At 44.9% G+C, this 18,995-nt stretch overlaps 1 protein-coding gene across 2 annotated transcripts in view; it reads left to right on the top strand.

Annotated features, from left to right (window-relative positions):
* The window catches only part of LOC306918276 (cell division cycle protein 27 homolog), a 61,903-nt gene that overhangs the window by 4,135 nt on the left and 38,773 nt on the right, over nucleotides 1–18,995 (top strand). For both annotated transcript variants that reach the window (XM_079531151.1, XM_079531150.1), the window contains exons 3-7: nucleotides 7,417–7,564; nucleotides 7,859–7,984; nucleotides 9,207–9,304; nucleotides 10,716–10,855; nucleotides 17,030–17,253. In XM_079531151.1, the coding sequence (XP_079387277.1) occupies nucleotides 7,417–7,564; nucleotides 7,859–7,984; nucleotides 9,207–9,304; nucleotides 10,716–10,855; nucleotides 17,030–17,253 (736 nt within the window). The remainder of the gene's footprint in view (nucleotides 1–7,416; nucleotides 7,565–7,858; nucleotides 7,985–9,206; nucleotides 9,305–10,715; nucleotides 10,856–17,029; nucleotides 17,254–18,995) is intronic.

Below are 18,995 nucleotides of genomic sequence, written 5' to 3'. Positions count from 1 at the left end.
GGCCTACCGGCATGTGCACTTAAGCCTCTCCAACTGATCCAAAATGCCGCAGCTCGCTTGGTCTTCAACCAGCCAAAATTCTCACATGTCTCCCCCCTGCTCCGCTCCCTCCACTGGCTCCCGGGCGCTGCCCGCACAGAATACAAAACCCTGATGCTGGCATTCAAAGCAACCAGAGGTATGGCTCCCCCATATCTTGCAAGTATGATTGAACCCTACAAACCCTCCCGCGCACTCAGATCAGCCAATGCAGGGAAGCTGGAAGTGCCCTCACTAAAAACGCCGGGACAACGCTCCAACCGTCCCAAACTCTTCTCCCTTCTGGCTCCAAAACTGTGGAATGCACTCCCCGTTGCAGTCAGAACTGCAGCATCACTCCCAATCTTCCGCCGTAGTCTGAAAACCCACCTTTTCAGACTCCACCATGGCCCATAGCACTTACCCTACCCCCTTAGACAGCACTTTTTAGACTTAGATAGCATTTGATACAGACTTATAGCATGTTATGTAGACAGCACAATAATTGCATTGTATGTAGTCATAGCACTTCATAGTATATATGTACAGCATAGTATAGTATATATGTATAGTTTATAAGCAACCAAAGGCATGGCCCCCCCATATCTCACAAGTATGATCGTACCCTACAAACCCTCCCGCTCACTCAGATCAGCCAACGCAGGGAAGCTGGAGGTACCTTCACTAGAAACGCCGGGACAACGCTCCACACGTCCCAAACTCTTCTCCCTTCTGGCTCCAAAACTATGGAATGCACTTCCCATTGCAGTCAGAACTGCAGCCTCACTCCCAATCTTCCGCCGTAGTCTGAAAACCCACCTCTTCAGACTCCACCATGGCCCGTAGCACTTGCCCTAGCCTAGCCCCTTAGATAGCACATTATGTAGACTTAGATAGTATTTTAAACAGACTTATAGCTTGTTATGTAGACAGCTCTAGAATTGCACTTTATGTAGTCATAGCACTTTATAGTACACATGTATAATATATTATATAGTATAGTATGTATAGTTTACATAGATACTCCACTGTTACGTTCTTAGTTTACGCATGATTCATGATCACAAACTACTTTTTATACATGTGATGTACGCCATGCTTTTTGTTATTGCTTAATGTAAGTCGCTCTGGATTAAGAGCGTCTGCTAAATGCCTAAATTGTAAATTGTAATATGTACAGTGTCATTATATAGATATGTTCTAGCTACGTTCTTAGCTTACGCATGTTTCTTGATAAATGCTTTTTATATATGTGATGTATTCCCATGCTTTTGTTCTTGCTAAATGTAAGTCGCTCTGGATTAAGAGCGTCTGCTAAATGCCTAAATTGTAAATTGTAAATTGTAACAATCAGGACTTGAAGTAATAAGTCTGAGTTATAAGCTGTCAATGCAATCTCTAAGAGAGGCATCATAAAATACCCTGATTTCACTGGTTCATTACTGAGGCTGTAGCGATTTTGTCTTTGTGCTCCAATGAAGTGTCTCATAGTAATAGACTATGTGACAATCAGGTATAGTCTGGTGACAGCCGGAATGTAGACGGCACCCCGGGAGCAGTATGGGTTAGCGCCCCAGCCTGCGTCCTCCGTGAGGAGGAAGCCCAAAAACCTTCGATGAGGCCTTTAGGAGGGCCATTCGAGCCGCAAGTGGAGCCTGCAGTGCTACCGTTGCCCAGCGGTGGAGTCTGCAGAACCATTGCGGCTCAAGAATCCACCACTCCTGAATGAAGTGTCTGGTACTGGGAGTCTGGTGCAACGCACAGGTCCTCGCTGTACTCCTGATGAGAGCAGGAGTGGACCTGGTGAGACGTAGGAGGGGCTCGGACAGGTGGCAACCCACAGAGCCTAGTCCCTCCTCATGCCAGAATTGTACCTCTCAGTCCCGGCATAGTAGTTCCGGAGAGGTTCCAACGGATTGTGTGGCCCTGGTCTTTCCCTAGTGGGTCTGATCGAGGGTAGCTACTGGGACGTAAGTCGGGACTTGATCACCCCGGCTAGGTCACCCGAGTGAGGGGTATGATGTTTGCGAGACCCGAAACCCCGATGACCTTGGGATACATCACTGAGGAGACGTCCCAGTTGCATCCATGCGATGTATTTTCGTTCTCCCATATGTTTGATTTGGCCTATTCATTGTCACATACCTGTCATCTCAATATACAACCTGAACCCACAATGTACTATAATATACTGTATCAGTGTGTTTTAATGTCACATACCTGCCATCTCTATACAACCTGAACCCACAATGTACTATAATATACTCCATCAGTTTGTAAATCTCAAGTCAAAGTGGTCGCACGGTATATACATCACGGTTGTTTTATATGCTATGTAATTGTTGAAAATGATCCAAACAGCATCTTGCAAGACTAATTATTAATACTCATCTGGGAGCGGCACTAGGTCAGGGATGTGGAACTCACTTTGGGGTGGGGTGGACCACCACCGGTGGACCACCAGTGGACCACCGGTGGACCACCGGTGGACCACCAGTGGGGGCCGCATTGGACGAAATGTGACTTCATGAGGGCCGGAGCAGTCACGGACTGCAAGCATGCTCACGCATGTTTATGTACACAGCTGTCACTTGGCTTTGTTTTTCTTCCTGTTGTCCCAGTCACTGCTATAGCTACCCTACATCACACTCATAAGAATAGCTACTTACAGTATTGACTTTCATTATTGGTATTATGCCTGTAGCCTAGAAGACGTTTGCTATGAGAGATGCTGTTTTTATTTTGGAGCGCCAATAAACCATTTGAAAATAGAATATTTAAATTTCAAATACTGTCTCCGCTGAAATTTGTAAATGGCTACACAACCCTTGGTTTTATGCAGAGAGGGGTTCCCTACAGACAGAGAGAGAGGGGTTCCCTACAGACAGAGAGAGAGAGGGGTTCCCTACAGAGAGAGAGAGAGGGGTTCCCTACAGAGAGAGAGAGAGGGGTTCCCTACAGACAGAGAGAGAGGGGTTCCCTACAGACAGAGAGAGAGGGGTTCCCTACAGACAGAGAGAGAGGGGTTCCCTACAGACAGAGAGAGAGGGGTTCCCTACAGACAGAGAGAGAGAGAGGTTCCCTACAGACAGAGAGAGAGGGGTTCCCTACAGACAGAGAGAGAGGGGTTCCCTACAGACAGAGAGAGAGGGGTTCCCTACAGACAGAGAGAGATAGAGGTTCCCTACAGACAGAGAGAGAGAGGTTCCCTACAGACAGAGAGAGAGGGGTTCCCTACAGACAGAGAGAGAGGGGTTCCCTACAGACAGAGAGAGAGAGGGGTTCCCTACAGACAGAGAGAGAGAGGGGTTCCCTACAGACAGAGAGAGAGGGGTTCCCTACAGACAGAGAGAGAGGGGTTCCCTACAGACAGAGAGAGAGGGGTTCCCTACAGACAGAGAGAGAGAGAGGTTCCCTACAGACTGAGAGAGAGAGGGGTTCCCTACAGACAGAGAGAGAGGGGTTCCCTACAGACAGAGAGAGAGGGGTTCCCTACAGACAGAGAGAGAGAGAGAGAGAGGTTCCCTACAGACAGAGAGAGAGAGAGAGAGAGAGAGAGGTTCCCTACAGACTGAGAGAGAGGGGTTCCCTACAGACAGAGAGAGAGAGAGAGAGAGAGAGAGAGGTTCCCTACAGACTGAGAGAGAGGGGTTCCCTACAGACAGAGAGAGAGAGAGAGAGAGGTTCCCTACAGACTGAGAGAGAGGGGTTCCCTACAGACAGAGAGAGAGAGAGAGAGAGAGAGGTTCCCTACAGACTGAGAGAGAGAGAGGTTCCCTACAGACTGAGAGAGAGGGGTTCCCTACAGACAGAGAGAGAGAGAGAGAGAGAGAGGTTCCCTACAGACTGAGAGAGAGAGGGGTTCCCTACAGACTGCGTGCTGCGTGAGAGAGAAAGAAAAAAAGTCTTGTCTCTTGGAATATTAAGGCGCGACACTCAATGCACTTAAAACAGCTCCTACTTTGCCCTCTTCTTTATCCACGTGTGGGGAATGGGAACACTGTTGTCGGGATCCATATATAAAGTATAATTGCACGCCTGTGTTTTCATTCAAATCAGCGCAAGACAAACCAGTACACAGTAACGTTAACTGTCAATCCACCCGTCGTGCTCTCCGGGACGGAGAAGCTGACTTCTCTCTCGTAGTAGCCTATAAGTCGAGTACGTCGTTAAACAACTTGAAAAACTTTGGCTTTGGGCAGGTGTAGGCTACGTTTTGTTGGGCTGCATATATATCCATATCCATACAAGACATTTTTGGTCTGAGTGACTCGGTCGGATTTTGCCTTTTTTTCCTTTTTTTTTTCACCAAATGCCAATAAAATCAAATGGGTCGCGCATATTTAATAGAGTCGGTCGGCAACCGGAGACAAACAATTTATTTTCCTCAGCCTAATGCCCCGCCTGCCTCTGATTGGCCTACCGACACTGCCCGTCTTGACCAGAGCCTTAGATATTCAGTCCAATGGCGGCTCTCCTACATAGACTATGCATTGAGCTCTCCTACATAGACTATGCATTGAGCTCTCCTACATAGACTATGCATTGAGCTCTCCTACATAGACTATGCATTGAGCTCTCCTACATAGACTATGAGCTCTCCTACATAGACTACGCATTGAGCTCTCCTACATAGACTATGAGCTCTCCTACATAGACTACGCATTGAGCTCTCCTACATAGACTACGCATTGAGCTCTCCTACATAGACTATGCATTGAGCTCTCCTACATAGACTACGCATTGAGCTCTCCTACATAGACTACGCATTGAGCTCTCCTACATAGACTACACATTGAGCTCTCCTACATAGACTATGCATTGAGCTCTCCTACATAGACTACACATTGAGCTCTCCTACATAGACTACACATTGAGCTCTCCTACATAGACTATGCATTGAGCTCTCCTACATAGACTACGCATTGAGCTCTCCTACATAGACTATGCATTGAGCTCTCCTACATAGACTATGCATTGAGCTCTCCTACATAGACTACACATTGAGCGTGGGGACAACCAACTGGGACAAGTCCTGGACCGGAAGTAGGCATAAATGCATTAGACTCAGGGCAACAGCCCAGCTTTAATGATCTAAAAATCCCTTTATTTTAGATTGTTTTGTAGTAATAGTACAACATAAACATTAAGAGACTTTAGTTGTTACTGTACAATACTTTAAAACAGTTGTCATGTTGTACACATGCTTAAAATAGCTCTTATTTGTGCCGCCTTCGTTAAAATCAATGTATTTCCAACTCCAGCTTGGCTTCAGGCTTCAGGCTGCATGAACAGAGCTCGAGCGCTGGGTTTCTGCCCCCTCTATATCGTAACTCTTCTATTAGATGGCTCTGGTCTTGACTGTCCACTGAGGTGGATATAGCTATGCTGGATAGTCTGATCTCTGCTGCGAGGTGGTAGAAAATAATTCAAGTATAAGGTATCGCTATGATACAAGAGAACTGCCTGTAATTTGTACGTTTTATTTTTGTAGAAGTGATGTGAACTAATATTGTTTATGCCGTTTGCTTTGATGGGATAATTGATTGAACATGTACGCCTTAATATGAGTTGTGTTCTAAATAAAGTGTTTGTTGATTATTGTGTAATTTATTTGTTTGTGTAAACGTGAAACGTTATTGTACTGTACAAAGGTCTGTTTTCCCTTCACCTTTATCCTTTTTAGTATAATAGTATTAGTTTACTATAATTAGATTAATACACCATAATCAACACTAACACTTTATTTAGAAGTACACACCCAAATCCCACATTGTACACGCGTGTTCAATCAAAGCAAACGGCATAAACAATATTAGTTTGGCTCTTGTACAAAAATACAACGTACAGATAGTTACGAGGCTGCATTCTGTCAGTTAGTTACGATGCTGCATTCTGTCAGTTAGTTACGATGCTGCATTCTGTCAGATAGTTACGAGGCTGCATTCTGTCAGTTAGTTACGATGCTGCATTCTGTCGCCAAGCTGTCATTCTCTTGTATTATTTCCCACCACGGAGTAACGTCGCGTCTCGGAGGACAGTGAAGACGGGCAGTGTCGGTAGGCCAATCAGAGGCAGGCAGGGCGTTACCATGTCTATGCTCAGTGTCGGTAGGCCAATCAGAGGCAGGCAGGGCGTTACCATGTCTATGCTCAGTGTCGGTAGGCCAATCAGAGGCAGGCAGGGCGTTACCATGTCTATGCTCAGTGTCGGTAGGCCAATCAGAGGCAGGCAGGGCGTTACCATGTCTATGCTCAGTGTCGGTAGGCCAATCAGAGGCAGGCAGGGCGTTACCATGTCTATGCTCAGTGTCGGTAGGCCAATCGGAGGCAGGCAGGGCGTTACCATGTCTATGCTCAGTGTCGGTAGGCCAATCGGAGGCAGGCAGGGCGTTACCATGTCTATGCTCAGTGTCGGTAGGCCAATCAGAGGCAGGCAGGGCGTTACCATGTCTATGCTCAGTGTCGGTAGGCCAATCAGAGGCAGGCAGGGCGTTACCATGTCTATGCTCAGTGTCGGTAGGCCAATCAGAGGCAGGCAGGGCGTTACCATGTCTATGCTCAGACGCACTAGATATACGCGTATCCATTCCTGCTCTTCACTTGTAGCCCCGCTCTGCTCTACAGTAGAGGTAGCTCCGCCCCCCACCTGTTAGCTACATGTTAAATTGTTAACAGTGTTTCTATGCGTTTTCAGTGCATTCAGAAGAAGCGTTGTACCTGTTAGCTACATGCTAACAGTGTTTCTATGTGTTTCAGTGCATTCAGAAGAAGCGTTGTACCTGTTAGCTACATGCTAACAGTGTTTCTATGTGTTTCAGTGCATTCAGAAGAAGCGTTGTACCTGTTAGCTACATGCTAACAGTGTTTCTATGTGTTTTCAGTGCATTCAGAAGAAGCGTTGTACCTGTTAGCTACATGCTAACAGTGTTTCTATGTGTTTTCAGTGCATTCAGAAGAAGCGTTGTACCTGTTAGCTACATGCTAACAGTGTTTCTATGTGTTTTCAGTGCATTCAGAAGAAGCGTTGTACCTGTTAGCTACATGCTAACAGTGTTTCTATGTGTTTTCAGTGCATTCAGAAGAAGCGTTGTACCTGTTAGCTACATGCTAACAGTGTTTCTATGTGTTTCAGTGCATTCAGAAGAAGCGTTGTACCTGTTAGCTACATGCTAACAGTGTTTCTATGTGTTTTCAGTGCATTCAGAAGAAGCGTTGTACCTGTTAGCTACATGCTAACAGTGTTTCTATGTGTTTTCAGTGCATTCAGAAGAAGCGTTGTACCTGTTAGCTACATGCTAACAGTGTTTCTATGTGTTTTCAGTGCATTCAGAAGAAGCGTTGTACCTGTTAGCTACATGCTAACAGTGTTTTTCCATGTGTTTCTGTGTGTTTTCAGTGCATTCAGAAGAAGCGTTGTACCTGTTAGCTACATGCTACTACCGCTCAGGAAAGCCTTATAAAGCGTACAGACTGCTGAAGGCTCACAGCTGTTCTACACCTCAGTGTCGCTACCTGCTGGCCAAGTGCTGCGTAGAACTGTCCAAGTAAGTACACACACTTGCGCAAAAACGCACGCACGCACCCTTCTACTACAATTGTAGTTCTGAAACTGAACCTCTGAATGACATATTGTAGTTCTGGACTTCTGAAAGACATCATATTGTAGTTCTGAACTACAATTGTTTCTTATTGTTTTGTTTAATTCCAGACTAGCTGAAGGCGAGCAGGTTTTAGTGGGAGGAGTTCTTAACATATTGTATTGTTAATATTTATTTTATTGTATTAATATTTCTTTTATTGTATTGTTAATATTTTTTTATTGTATTGTGCATTAACAGACTAGCTGAAGGTGAGCAGGTTTTAGTGGGAGGAGTTCTCAACAAACAGAAGAGTCATGAAGACATCGTGACAGAGTTTGGAGATTCTGCATCTTTCACTTTATCTCTACTGGGACACATTTACTGGTAATCTGATTACTGTCATATATTACTATCACTATCTGTACTGGGACACATTTACTGGTAATCTGATTACTGTCATATATTACTACAGTATCACTATCTGTACTGGGACACATTTACTGGTAATCTGATTACTGTCATATATCACTATCTACTGGGACACATTTACTGGTAATCTAATTACTGTCATATATTACTATCACTATCTCTCCTGGGACACATTTACTGGTAATCTGATTATTGTCATATATTACTATCACTATCTCTCCTGGGACACATTTACTGGTAATCTGATTACTGTCATATATTACTATCACTATCTCTCCTGGGACACATTTACTGGTAATCTGATTACTGTCATATATTACTATCACTATCTCTCCTGGGACACATTTACTGGTAATCTGATTACTGTCATATATTACTATCACTATCTCTCCTGGGACACATTTACTGGTAATCTGATTACTGTCATATATTACTATCACTATCTCTCCTGGGACACATTTACTGGTAATCTGATTACTGTCATATATTACTATCACTATCTCTACTGGGACACATTTACTGGTAATCTGATTACTGTCATATATTACTATCACTATCTCTACTGGGACACATTTACTGGTAATCTAATTACTGTCATATATTACTATCACTATCTCTCCTGGGACACATTTACTGGTAATCTGATTACTGTCATATATTACTATCACTATCTCTCCTGGGACACATTTACTGGTAATCTGATTACTGTCATATATTACTATCACTATCTCTCCTGGGACACATTTACTGGTAATTGTTAATGTAATCTATATATATATATATATATATATAATGACACTTATCTCTGCGTCTGCAACGTTCATGTGTAACACTGCACTGCAGCAGGAAAGTCAATCTAAGATTTGACCCAAAGGAAATGGCAATATAGTAATCGTTCAAGGTCTTTATGATCCTTAGGGTCATCCAAATAACATTCAAAATGGATTATTATATAAATTGTGGATCATGGTAAATTCAGGGGTTGAACGTTGGGTTTTTTACCATTAAAAACCTATAGGCAATAATTACAAAACATGTTCGACAGGAACTGTAACCAAATAATTGTACTATTTGGCACAATGCTTTATATAATTATCTCTCTCTCTCTCTTTGTGTGTGTGTGTGTGTGTGTGCGTGTGTGTGTGCGTGTGCGTGTGCGTGTGCGCGTGTGCTACAGCCAAACAGACAGACAGACTAAAGGCTCGGAATGTTTCCAGAAGAGTTTGACCCTTAACCCCTTCCTGTGGAGTCCTTTCCAATCCCTCTGTCACCTAGGTAACCATTATTAGTATTATTATTATTGTCTCCACCAGGCCAAAGACGTGGCATCCTTAGACTCACTAAATTGAGAAAGGACACAATCATGTCACGTGCCGCTGGTCCTGGGATACAACACTGTACTCAGTACTGTACTCTAATGTTATTGAGGGGCGCTAGCCCCTCCTATAGACAGGTTTAATGTTGTTGAGGGGTGCTAGCCCCTCCTATAGACAGGTTTAATGTTATTGAGGGGTGCTAGCCCCTCCTATAGACAGGTTTAATGTTGTTGAGGGGTGCTAGCCCCTCCTATAGACAGGTTTAATGTTGTTGAGGGGTGCTAGCCCCTCCTATAGACAGGTTTAATGTTGTTGAGGGGTGCTAGCCCCTCCTATAGACAGGTTTAATGTTGTTGAGGGTTGAGGGGCGCTAGCCCCTCCTATAGACAGGTTTAATGTTGTTGAGGGGTGCTAGCCCCTCCTATAGACAGGTTTAATGTTGTTGAGGGGTGCTAGCCCCTCCTATAGACAGGTTTAATGTTGTTGAGGGGTGCTAGCCCCTCCTATAGACAGGTTTAATGTTGTTGAGGGGCGCTAGCCCCTCCTATAGACAGGTTTAATGTTTTTGAGGGGCACTAGCCCCTCCTATAGACAGGTTTAATGTTTTTGAGGGGCACTAGCCCCTCCTATAGACAGGTTTAATGTTTGTTTTTCCTTAAACAAATACTAGAAGTAGAGCCTGGCACAACACTGTAGAGCTCTAGACCCTCATGGTGTCAGATAGGAGAGTGTAGAGCTCTAGACCCTCATGGTGTCAGATAGGAGTGTGTAGAGCTCTAGACCCTCATGGTGTCAGATAGGAGAGTGTAGAGCTCTAGAGCCTCATGGTGTCAGATAGGAGAGTGTAGAGCTCTAGACCCTCATGGTGTCAGATAGGAGAGTGTAGAGCTCTAGACCCTCATGATGTCAGATAGGAGAGTGTAGAGCTCTAGACCCTCATGGTGTCAGATAGGAGAGTGTAGAGCTCTAGACCCTCATGGTGTCAGATAGGAGTGTGTAGAGCTCTAGACCCTCATGGTGTTAGATAGGAGAGTGTAGAGCTCTAGACCCTCATGGTGTCAGATAGGAGAGTGTAGAGCTCTAGACCCTCATGGTGTCATATAGAGTGTAGAGCTCTAGACCCTCATGGTGTCAGATAGGAGTGTGTAGAGCTCTAGACCCTCATGGTGTCAGATAGGAGAGTGTAGAGCTCTAGACCCTCATGGTGTCAGATAGGAGAGTGTAGAGCTCTAGAGCCTCATGGTGTCAGATAGGAGAGTGTAGAGCTCTAGACCCTCATGGTGTCAGATAGGAGAGTGTAGAGCTCTAGAACCTCATGGTGTTAGATAGGAAACTAACAGTGTGCTATTATTGTCTTCCACTGTTTCCAGGTGAGAAACCAGATCCGGATCAGGTGTTCAGACTCTCCTCTCTCCAGAACTCAGCCCCGCCCCTTCCTGCTATCACCCCCGTCCAGAACCCCTCCCATAGGCTGGACACTGCCTTGATGGAGACGCCCCAAGACACTCTGGTACCTATTATTACCTAGTACCTACTGGTACCTATTCTTACCTGGTACCTACTGGTACCTATTATTACCTGGTACCTACTGGTACCTATTATTACCTGGTACCTACTGGTACCTATTATTACCTGGTACCTACTGGTACCTATTATTACCTGGTACCTACTGGTACCTATTATTACCTGGTACCTAATGGTACCTACTGGTACCTATTATTACCTGGTACCTACTGGTACCTACTGGTACCTATTATTACCTGGTACCTACTGGTACCTATTATTACCTGGTACCTACTGGTACCTATTATTACCTGGTACCTACTGGTACCTATTCTTACCTGGTACCTACTGGTACCTATTATTACCTGGTACCTACTGGTACCTATTATTACCTGGTACCTACTGGTACCTATTATTACCTGGTACCTACTGGTACCTATTATTACCTGGTACCTAATGGTACCTACTGGTACCTATTATTACCTGGTACCTACTGGTACCTACTGGTACCTATTATTACCTGGTACCTACTGGTACCTATTATTACCTGGTACCTACTGGTACCTACTGGTACCTATTATTACCTGGTACCTACTGGTACCTATTATTACCTGGTACCTACTGGTACCTATTATTACCTGGTACCTACTGGTACCTACTGGTACCTATTATTACCTGGTACCTACTGGTACCTATTATTACCTGGTACCTACTGGTACCTATTATTACCTGGTACCTAATGGTACCTACTGGTACCTATTATTACCTGGTACCTACTGGTACCTACTGGTACCTATTATTACCTGGTACCTACTGGTACCTATTATTACCTGGTACCTACTGGTACCTACTGGTACCTATTATTACCTGGTACCTACTGGTACCTATTATTACCTGGTACCTACTGGTACCTATTATTACCTGGTACCTACTGGTACCTATTATTACCTGGTACCTACTGGTACCTATTATTACCTGGTACCTACTGGTACCTATTATTACCTGGTACCTACTGGTACCTATTATTACCTGGTACCTAATGGTACCTACTGGTACCTATTATTACCTAGTACCTACTGGTACCTATTATTACCTGGTACCTACTGGTACCTATTATTACCTGGTACCTACTGGTACCTACTGGTACCTATTATTACCTGGTACCTACTGGTACCTATTATTACCTGGTACCTACTGGTACCTATTATTACCTGGTACCTACTGGTACCTATTATTACCTGGTATCTACTGGTACCTATTATTACCTGGTACCTACTGGTACCTATTATTACCTGGTACCTACTGGTACCTATTATTACCTGGTACCTACTGGTACCTATTATTACCTGGTACCTACTGGTACCTATTATTACCTGGTACCTACTGGTACCTATTATTACCTGGTACCTACTGGTACCTATTATTACCTGGTTCCTACTGGTACCTATTATTACCTGGTACCTACTGGTACCTATTATTACCTATTATTACCTGGTACCTACTGGTACCTATTATTACCTGGTTCCTACTGGTACCTATTATTACCTATTATTACCTGGTACCTACTGGTACCTATTATTACCTATTATTACCTGGTACCTACTGGTACCTATTATTACCTGGTACCTACTGGTACCTATTATTACCTGGTTCCTACTGGTACCTATTATTACCTGGTACCTACTGGTACCTATTATTACCTATTATTACCTGGTACCTACTGGTACCTATTATTACCTGGTTCCTACTGGTACCTATTATTACCTGGTTCCTACTGGTACCTATTATTACCTGGTTCCTACTGGTACCTATTATTACCTATTATTACCTGGTACCTACTGGTACCTATTATTACCTGGTTCCTACTGGTACCTATTATTACCTGGTACCTATTATTACCTAGTACATACTGGTACCTATTATTACCTGGTACCTACTGGTACCTATTATTACCTGGTACCTACTGGTACCTATTCTTACCTGGTACCTACTGGTACCTATTCTTACCTGGTACCTACTGGTACCTATTCTTACCTGGTACCTACTGGTACCTATTCTTACCTGGTTCCTACTGGTACCTATTATTACCTGGTACCTACTGGTACCTATTATTACCTGGTACCTACTGGTACCTATTATTACCTGGTACCTACTGGTACCTATTATTACCTGGTACCTATTATTACCTGGTACCTACTGGTACCTACTGGCACCTATTATTACCTGGTACGTACTGGCACCTATTATTACCTGGTACCTACTGGCACCTATTATTACCTGGTACCTATTATTACCTGGTACCTACTGGTACCTATTATTACCTGGTACCTACTGGCACCTATTATTACCGGTACCTACTGGTACCTATTATTACCTGGTACCTACTGGTACCTTTTATTACCTAGTACCTACTGGCTTTCATTTACACCAAAAATGGTGACCTATTAAATTCGGTGACCTCATCAAACCCTGTACACTCAAGACACGCTCCATATATGGCCAGTACAGAAGTCATTCCATATGTTGATCTGACCGCTCTCCCCTCCACCTGAGAGCCACAGTGGGTTGATCTGTAGAACGCTCTCCCCTCCACCTGAGACCCACAGTGAACTGTAGAACGCTCTCCCCTCCACCTGAGACCCACAGTGAACTGTAGAACACTCTCCCCTCCACCTGAGACCCACAGTGAACTGTAGAACACTCTCCCCTCCACCTGAGACCCACAGTGGGTTGAACTGTAGAACACTCTCCCCTCCACCTGAGACCCTCAGTGGGTTGAACTGTAGAACACTCCCCTCCACCTGAGACCCACAGTGGGTTGAACTGTAGAACACTCTCCCCTCCACCTGAGAGCCACAGTGAACTGTAGAACACTCTCCCCTCCACCTGAGACCCACAGTGGGTTGAACTGTAGAACACTCTCCCCTCCACCTGAGACCCACAGTGGGTTGAACTGTAGAACACTCTCCCCTCCACCTGAGACCCACAGTGAACTGTAGAACACTCTCCCCTCCACCTGAGACCCTCAGTGAACTGTAGAACACTCTCCCCTCCACCTGAGACCCTCAGTGAACTGTAGAACACTCTCCCCTCCACCTGAGACCCACAGTGAACTGTAGAACACTCTCCCCTCCACCTGAGACCCACAGTGGGTTGAACTGTAGAACACTCTCCCCTCCACCTGAGACCCACAGTGAACTGTAGAACACTCTCCCCTCCACCTGAGACCCACAGTGGGTTGAACTGTAGAACACTCTCCCCTCCACCTGAGACCCACAGTGAACTGTAGAACACTCTCCCCTCCACCTGAGACCCTCAGTGAACTGTAGAACACTCTCCCCTCCACCTGAGACCCACAGTGAACTGTAGAACACTCTCCCCTCCACCTGAGACCCTCAGTGAACTGTAGAACACTCTCCCCTCCACCTGAGACCCACAGTGAACTGTAGAACACTCTCCCCTCCACCTGAGACCCACAGTGGGTTGAACTGTAGAACACTCTCCCCTCCACCTGAGACCCACAGTGGGTTGAACTGTAGAACACTCTCCCCTCCACCTGAGACCCACAGTGGGTTGAACTGTAGAACACTCTCCCCTCCACCTGAGACCCACAGTGGGTTGAACTGTAGAACACTCTCCCCTCCACCTGAGACCCACAGTGGGTTGAACTGTAGAACACTCTCCCCTCCACCTGAGACCCACAGTGAACTGTAGAACACTCTCCCCTCCACCTGAGACCCTCAGTGAACTGTAGAACACTCTCCCCTCCACCTGAGACCCACAGTGAACTGTAGAACACTCTCCCCTCCACCTGAGACCCACAGTGGGTTGAACTGTAGAACACTCTCCCCTCCACCTGAGACCCACAGTGGGTTGAACTGTAGAACACTCTCCCCTCCACCTGAGACCCACAGTGAACTGTAGAACACTCTCCCCTCCACCTGAGACCCACAGTGGGTTGAACTGTAGAACACTCTCCCCTCCACCTGAGACCCACAGTGGGTTGAACTGTAGAACACTCTCCCCTCCACCTGAGACCCACAGTGAACTGTAGAACACTCTCCCCTCCACCTGAGACCCTCAGTGAACTGTAGAACACTCTCCCCTCCACCTGAGACCCACAGTGATCTGTAGAACACTCTCCTCTCCACCTGAGACCCTCAGTGATCTGTAGAACACTCTCCCCTCCACCTGAGACCCACAGTGAACTGTAGAACACTCTCCCCTCCACCTGAGACCCACAGTGAACTGTAGAACACTCTCCCCTCCACCTGAGACCCTCAGTGAACTGTAGACCACTCTCCCCTCCACCTGAGACCCACAGTGAACTGTAGAACACTCTCCCCTCCACCTGAGACCCTCAGTGAACTGTAGACCACTCTCCTCTCCACCTGAGACCCACAGTGAACTGTAGAACACTCTCCCCTCCACCTGAGACCCACAGTGAACTGTAGAACACTCTCCCCTCCACCTGAGACCCTCAGTGAACTGTAGACCACTCTCCTCTCCACCTGAGACCCACAGTGAACTGTAGAACACTCTCCCCTCCACCTGAGACCCACAGTGAACTGTAGACCACTCTCCTCTCCACCTGAGACCCACAGTGAACTGTAGAACACTCTCCCCTCCACCTGAGACCCACAGTGAACTGTAGAACACTCTCCCCTCCACCTGAGACCCACAGTCGGTCGACACTTTTAAGAGACTAAAAACTTTCCTTTTTACCAAAGCATTTTTATAGCCTTAGCCTTATGTTTTAAATGTTCCTGTTCTATTAGATGTTTTTAATGGTGTGTTGTTGTCTCCACCAGGCCGAAGGCATGGGGAGAGAGTATGTTTTGCACTCCGTCCGTCCGTGTGTCCGTCCGTCCGTCCGTCCGTCCGTCCGTCTGTGAACAGCTAATCTCCGGCACCGTTAACCCGGTCGATGCCAAATTTTGCACACACACTCCCTGGATGCCAACGATGAACCTCTGCCCCAAAATTTCCAGAACGGCCTGTTATAGCGCCACCAGGAGGCAGCTTTGTGCAAAACACGTTTTTGGACAGTACACCTACAGATTTTGTCCAAACATCACGCACATTGGTACACAGTCTCTCTAGAGCCATTCAACGAAACTGGTCTTTCACATTTCTCAGACTCCACACTGATTCGCTAAGATTGGCTTCCAAAGTTCGCAGGAGTGCTCAGTTTCAAACAAAATGCTGCAAATCATGAACACATCGTGTGATTTCCGTGAAATTGTGCACGCACATTCCCACTAGGCCGAGGGGAAAATGCCACATGAACATTTTACACTCAGCCTCATGGTGGCGCTATAACTGGCCGAAAAGTGTTTTTACCTCTAACTGCACGGATCTGTGGATAACTTTGTATGCCAACTCCCTAGAGGCCAAGGAAAAACCTTTGCCTGGAATGTTTCACATCTGCTCTTTATAGTGCCACCAGGAGGCCGACATATGTAAAACACATTTTCTAATATTACTCCTTCAGATTTTAGCCAAATTTCACGCAAATCGGTACACATGCTCTCCATAGTCATGTGATCAAGACTGGTTTGTTTGATTTATCATAATCCACCCTCATTGGCTACGATTGGCTTCTAAACTTTTCAGGAGTAGCCCGCTTTGTACCCGTTTTGTACAAATCGCCACAACTACTCAACGCAGCGTCCGATTGTGGTGAAACTGTGCATGCATATTCCCACTAGGCTTTGGAAGAAAGAAATGCCACTTGACAGTTTTCAAATCAGCCTCATGGTGGCGCTACCACAGGCCAAGCATCACACACACACTCCTATCCTCCTGGTGGAGACCTGTGCCCAGAAGGGCACTTTTTCTAGTTTCTTCTGCTTTTATTCATTTGCTGTTGTAGCACTTTGAGATTCTGACGAATATAAAGTGCGTTATAAATAAAATCCATTATTATTATTATTATTATTATTATTATTATTATTATTATTATATTTACTATAATAATAATACTAATATTAATATCTTACTGGTTATCCATATATTTACTATAATAATCATAATAATAATATCTTACTGGTTATTCATATATTTACTATAATAATAATAATAATATGAATATCTTACTGGTTATTCATATATTTACTATAATAATAATAATATTAATAACTTACTGGTTATTCATATATTTACTATTTTGTCTGTCCAGGAGTTGAATCGTCTCAATCTAGAATCTTCCAACGCCAAGCTGATGTCTGATTCGTCGGTCTCCTACATAGACTCCTCCCTCATCACCCCGGATACCGGCTCCCTATTGGCCAACACTGTCACGCTGGGCTCCACTGGATCCCTATTGGCCAGCAAGCAGAACAAACCCAAGAGTGGGCGGAGCTTACTGGGAGGGACGGCCGCGCTCAGCCCTCTTACACCCAGGTAATTTACATAATTCATTAATTATTCATAGTTATATAATATTTAATCAGCCTGTTGGTATGTGTAGTAGGGCTGGGTGCAATAACCGCAATATCGCCATACCGCCGGTATACAACGCATACCGCGGTATCGGGTTCGTTACCGCGGTAAAAAAAAAAGAAAAAAAAAAAGTTTTTTTTTTTTTTTTTTTTAAGTTTTTTTTGTCCGTGCTGTTCTGGCGCCCTAGGTTCTAACCCTAACCCTAGTTCTAACCCTAGGTTCTAGGCCTAAGTGCATATGGTTGATATGAAATAAAGTGTATCATAATAAACAGTGAGGCTCAGTCAGTCTAATCATATGCCAGCAACACCAGAGGGAGTTCAACAAACCATGTGCAACCCAGATTCGGCACAAACAAGTATTGATTGATTGATTGATTGATTGATTGAACTATTTATTAACAGTTTGCAGAATTACAGTAGCCTACATTTCAAGCACAACTCAATACAAAGACTGTTAACTGCGAGTGGACGACCCAATAAAGCATTACACTTGTTTACAAGAGGGTCCACCTAAATTAATTTCACTCCTATGCCACAAAAATGTGGAACGCCCTACCAACTGTCATTAAGACATGTAAATCCCTTGACTCCACCCACCCCCACCCACCCCTTTTCCCCCTCACTGTATATGTTTTTCCCCCTTTTTACCTCCTTTATGATGATTTCCTGTTTTTGGCTTTATAGAAGTGTATAGTGTACAAAATGTTATGATGAATTGAACAAGGTGGACCCTCTTGTAAACAAGTGTAATGCTTTATGGTGTCGTCCACTCACAGAGTAACAGTTTTTGTATTGAGTTGTGCAAATGTACTGTAAACTGTTAATACAAACTTAAATCAATCAATCAAGCAATAATGTTAACTCATGGCTTGGGGACTGGGGAGGCGCGCAGTTGCTGCGTGGTGTGGAGCGGCTGGAAGTTGAACCTTTCAATTCATCATATATTAAATCTATCAGTTAACTTGGAATTGGTTTAATATGTTTAAGATTTTAGGTTCCATGATGAGGGGACGTTTTTGAATGGTGGTGTTTGTTTCATGCGATGCGCTGCTGAGCGGGCATTTCATTGGAGTGAGAATGGTTGCCATTGCGATTCCAAGTGAGACAGTGTGCGGGATTCTTTTTTTCTCTACTTCTCAGTTCCAGTTATCCGACGCACCTGTCCATTGTAGGTGTGCAGAAGGACTTTTTCTTATAGTCAGTCAAAAGATAAAAACAGTTCTGTCCGTCCTGTCTGTACAGCTCTCTCTCTCTCTCTCTCCCTCCCTCTCCCCCTTTCTCTTCTCTCGCTGACAGACATCAATACAAAGTTGAAACCGTTACGATGCGCCCTTATCCATAGGCTACAGCCTAATGTCTCTCTCTCTCTCCCTTTCTCTTCTCGTCTCTCGCTGACAGACATCAATACAAAGTTGAAACCTGTTACCTACGATGCGCCCTTATCCATAGGCTACACGTTTAGCCTAATCTTTCTCTCTCTCTCTCTGACGGTCTGAGCAATGCACGATGCACCTGGCTGTTACAATAGCGCGAGGTATTAATATTCTCTCAAAACAAAGTCGGACAATGTTTTAAATTAGGCTACTCCAAACCAGACCCACCTATAAATGTTGTCTGTTTGTGACATCAATGGGATCGCAGGAAAAAGACGCTCAACACAACTTGTCTTGATCTGAAATGATGTGAAATCCGTTCGCTTTT

The sequence above is a fragment of the Electrona antarctica genome (genome assembly GCF_951216825.1).
Source record: "Electrona antarctica genome assembly, contig: scaffold_141, whole genome shotgun sequence".
Taxonomy (NCBI): domain Eukaryota; kingdom Metazoa; phylum Chordata; class Actinopteri; order Myctophiformes; family Myctophidae; genus Electrona; species Electrona antarctica.
Note: the sequence above shows the minus strand (reverse complement) of the source record. Positions and strands in the feature narration are given on the sequence as shown.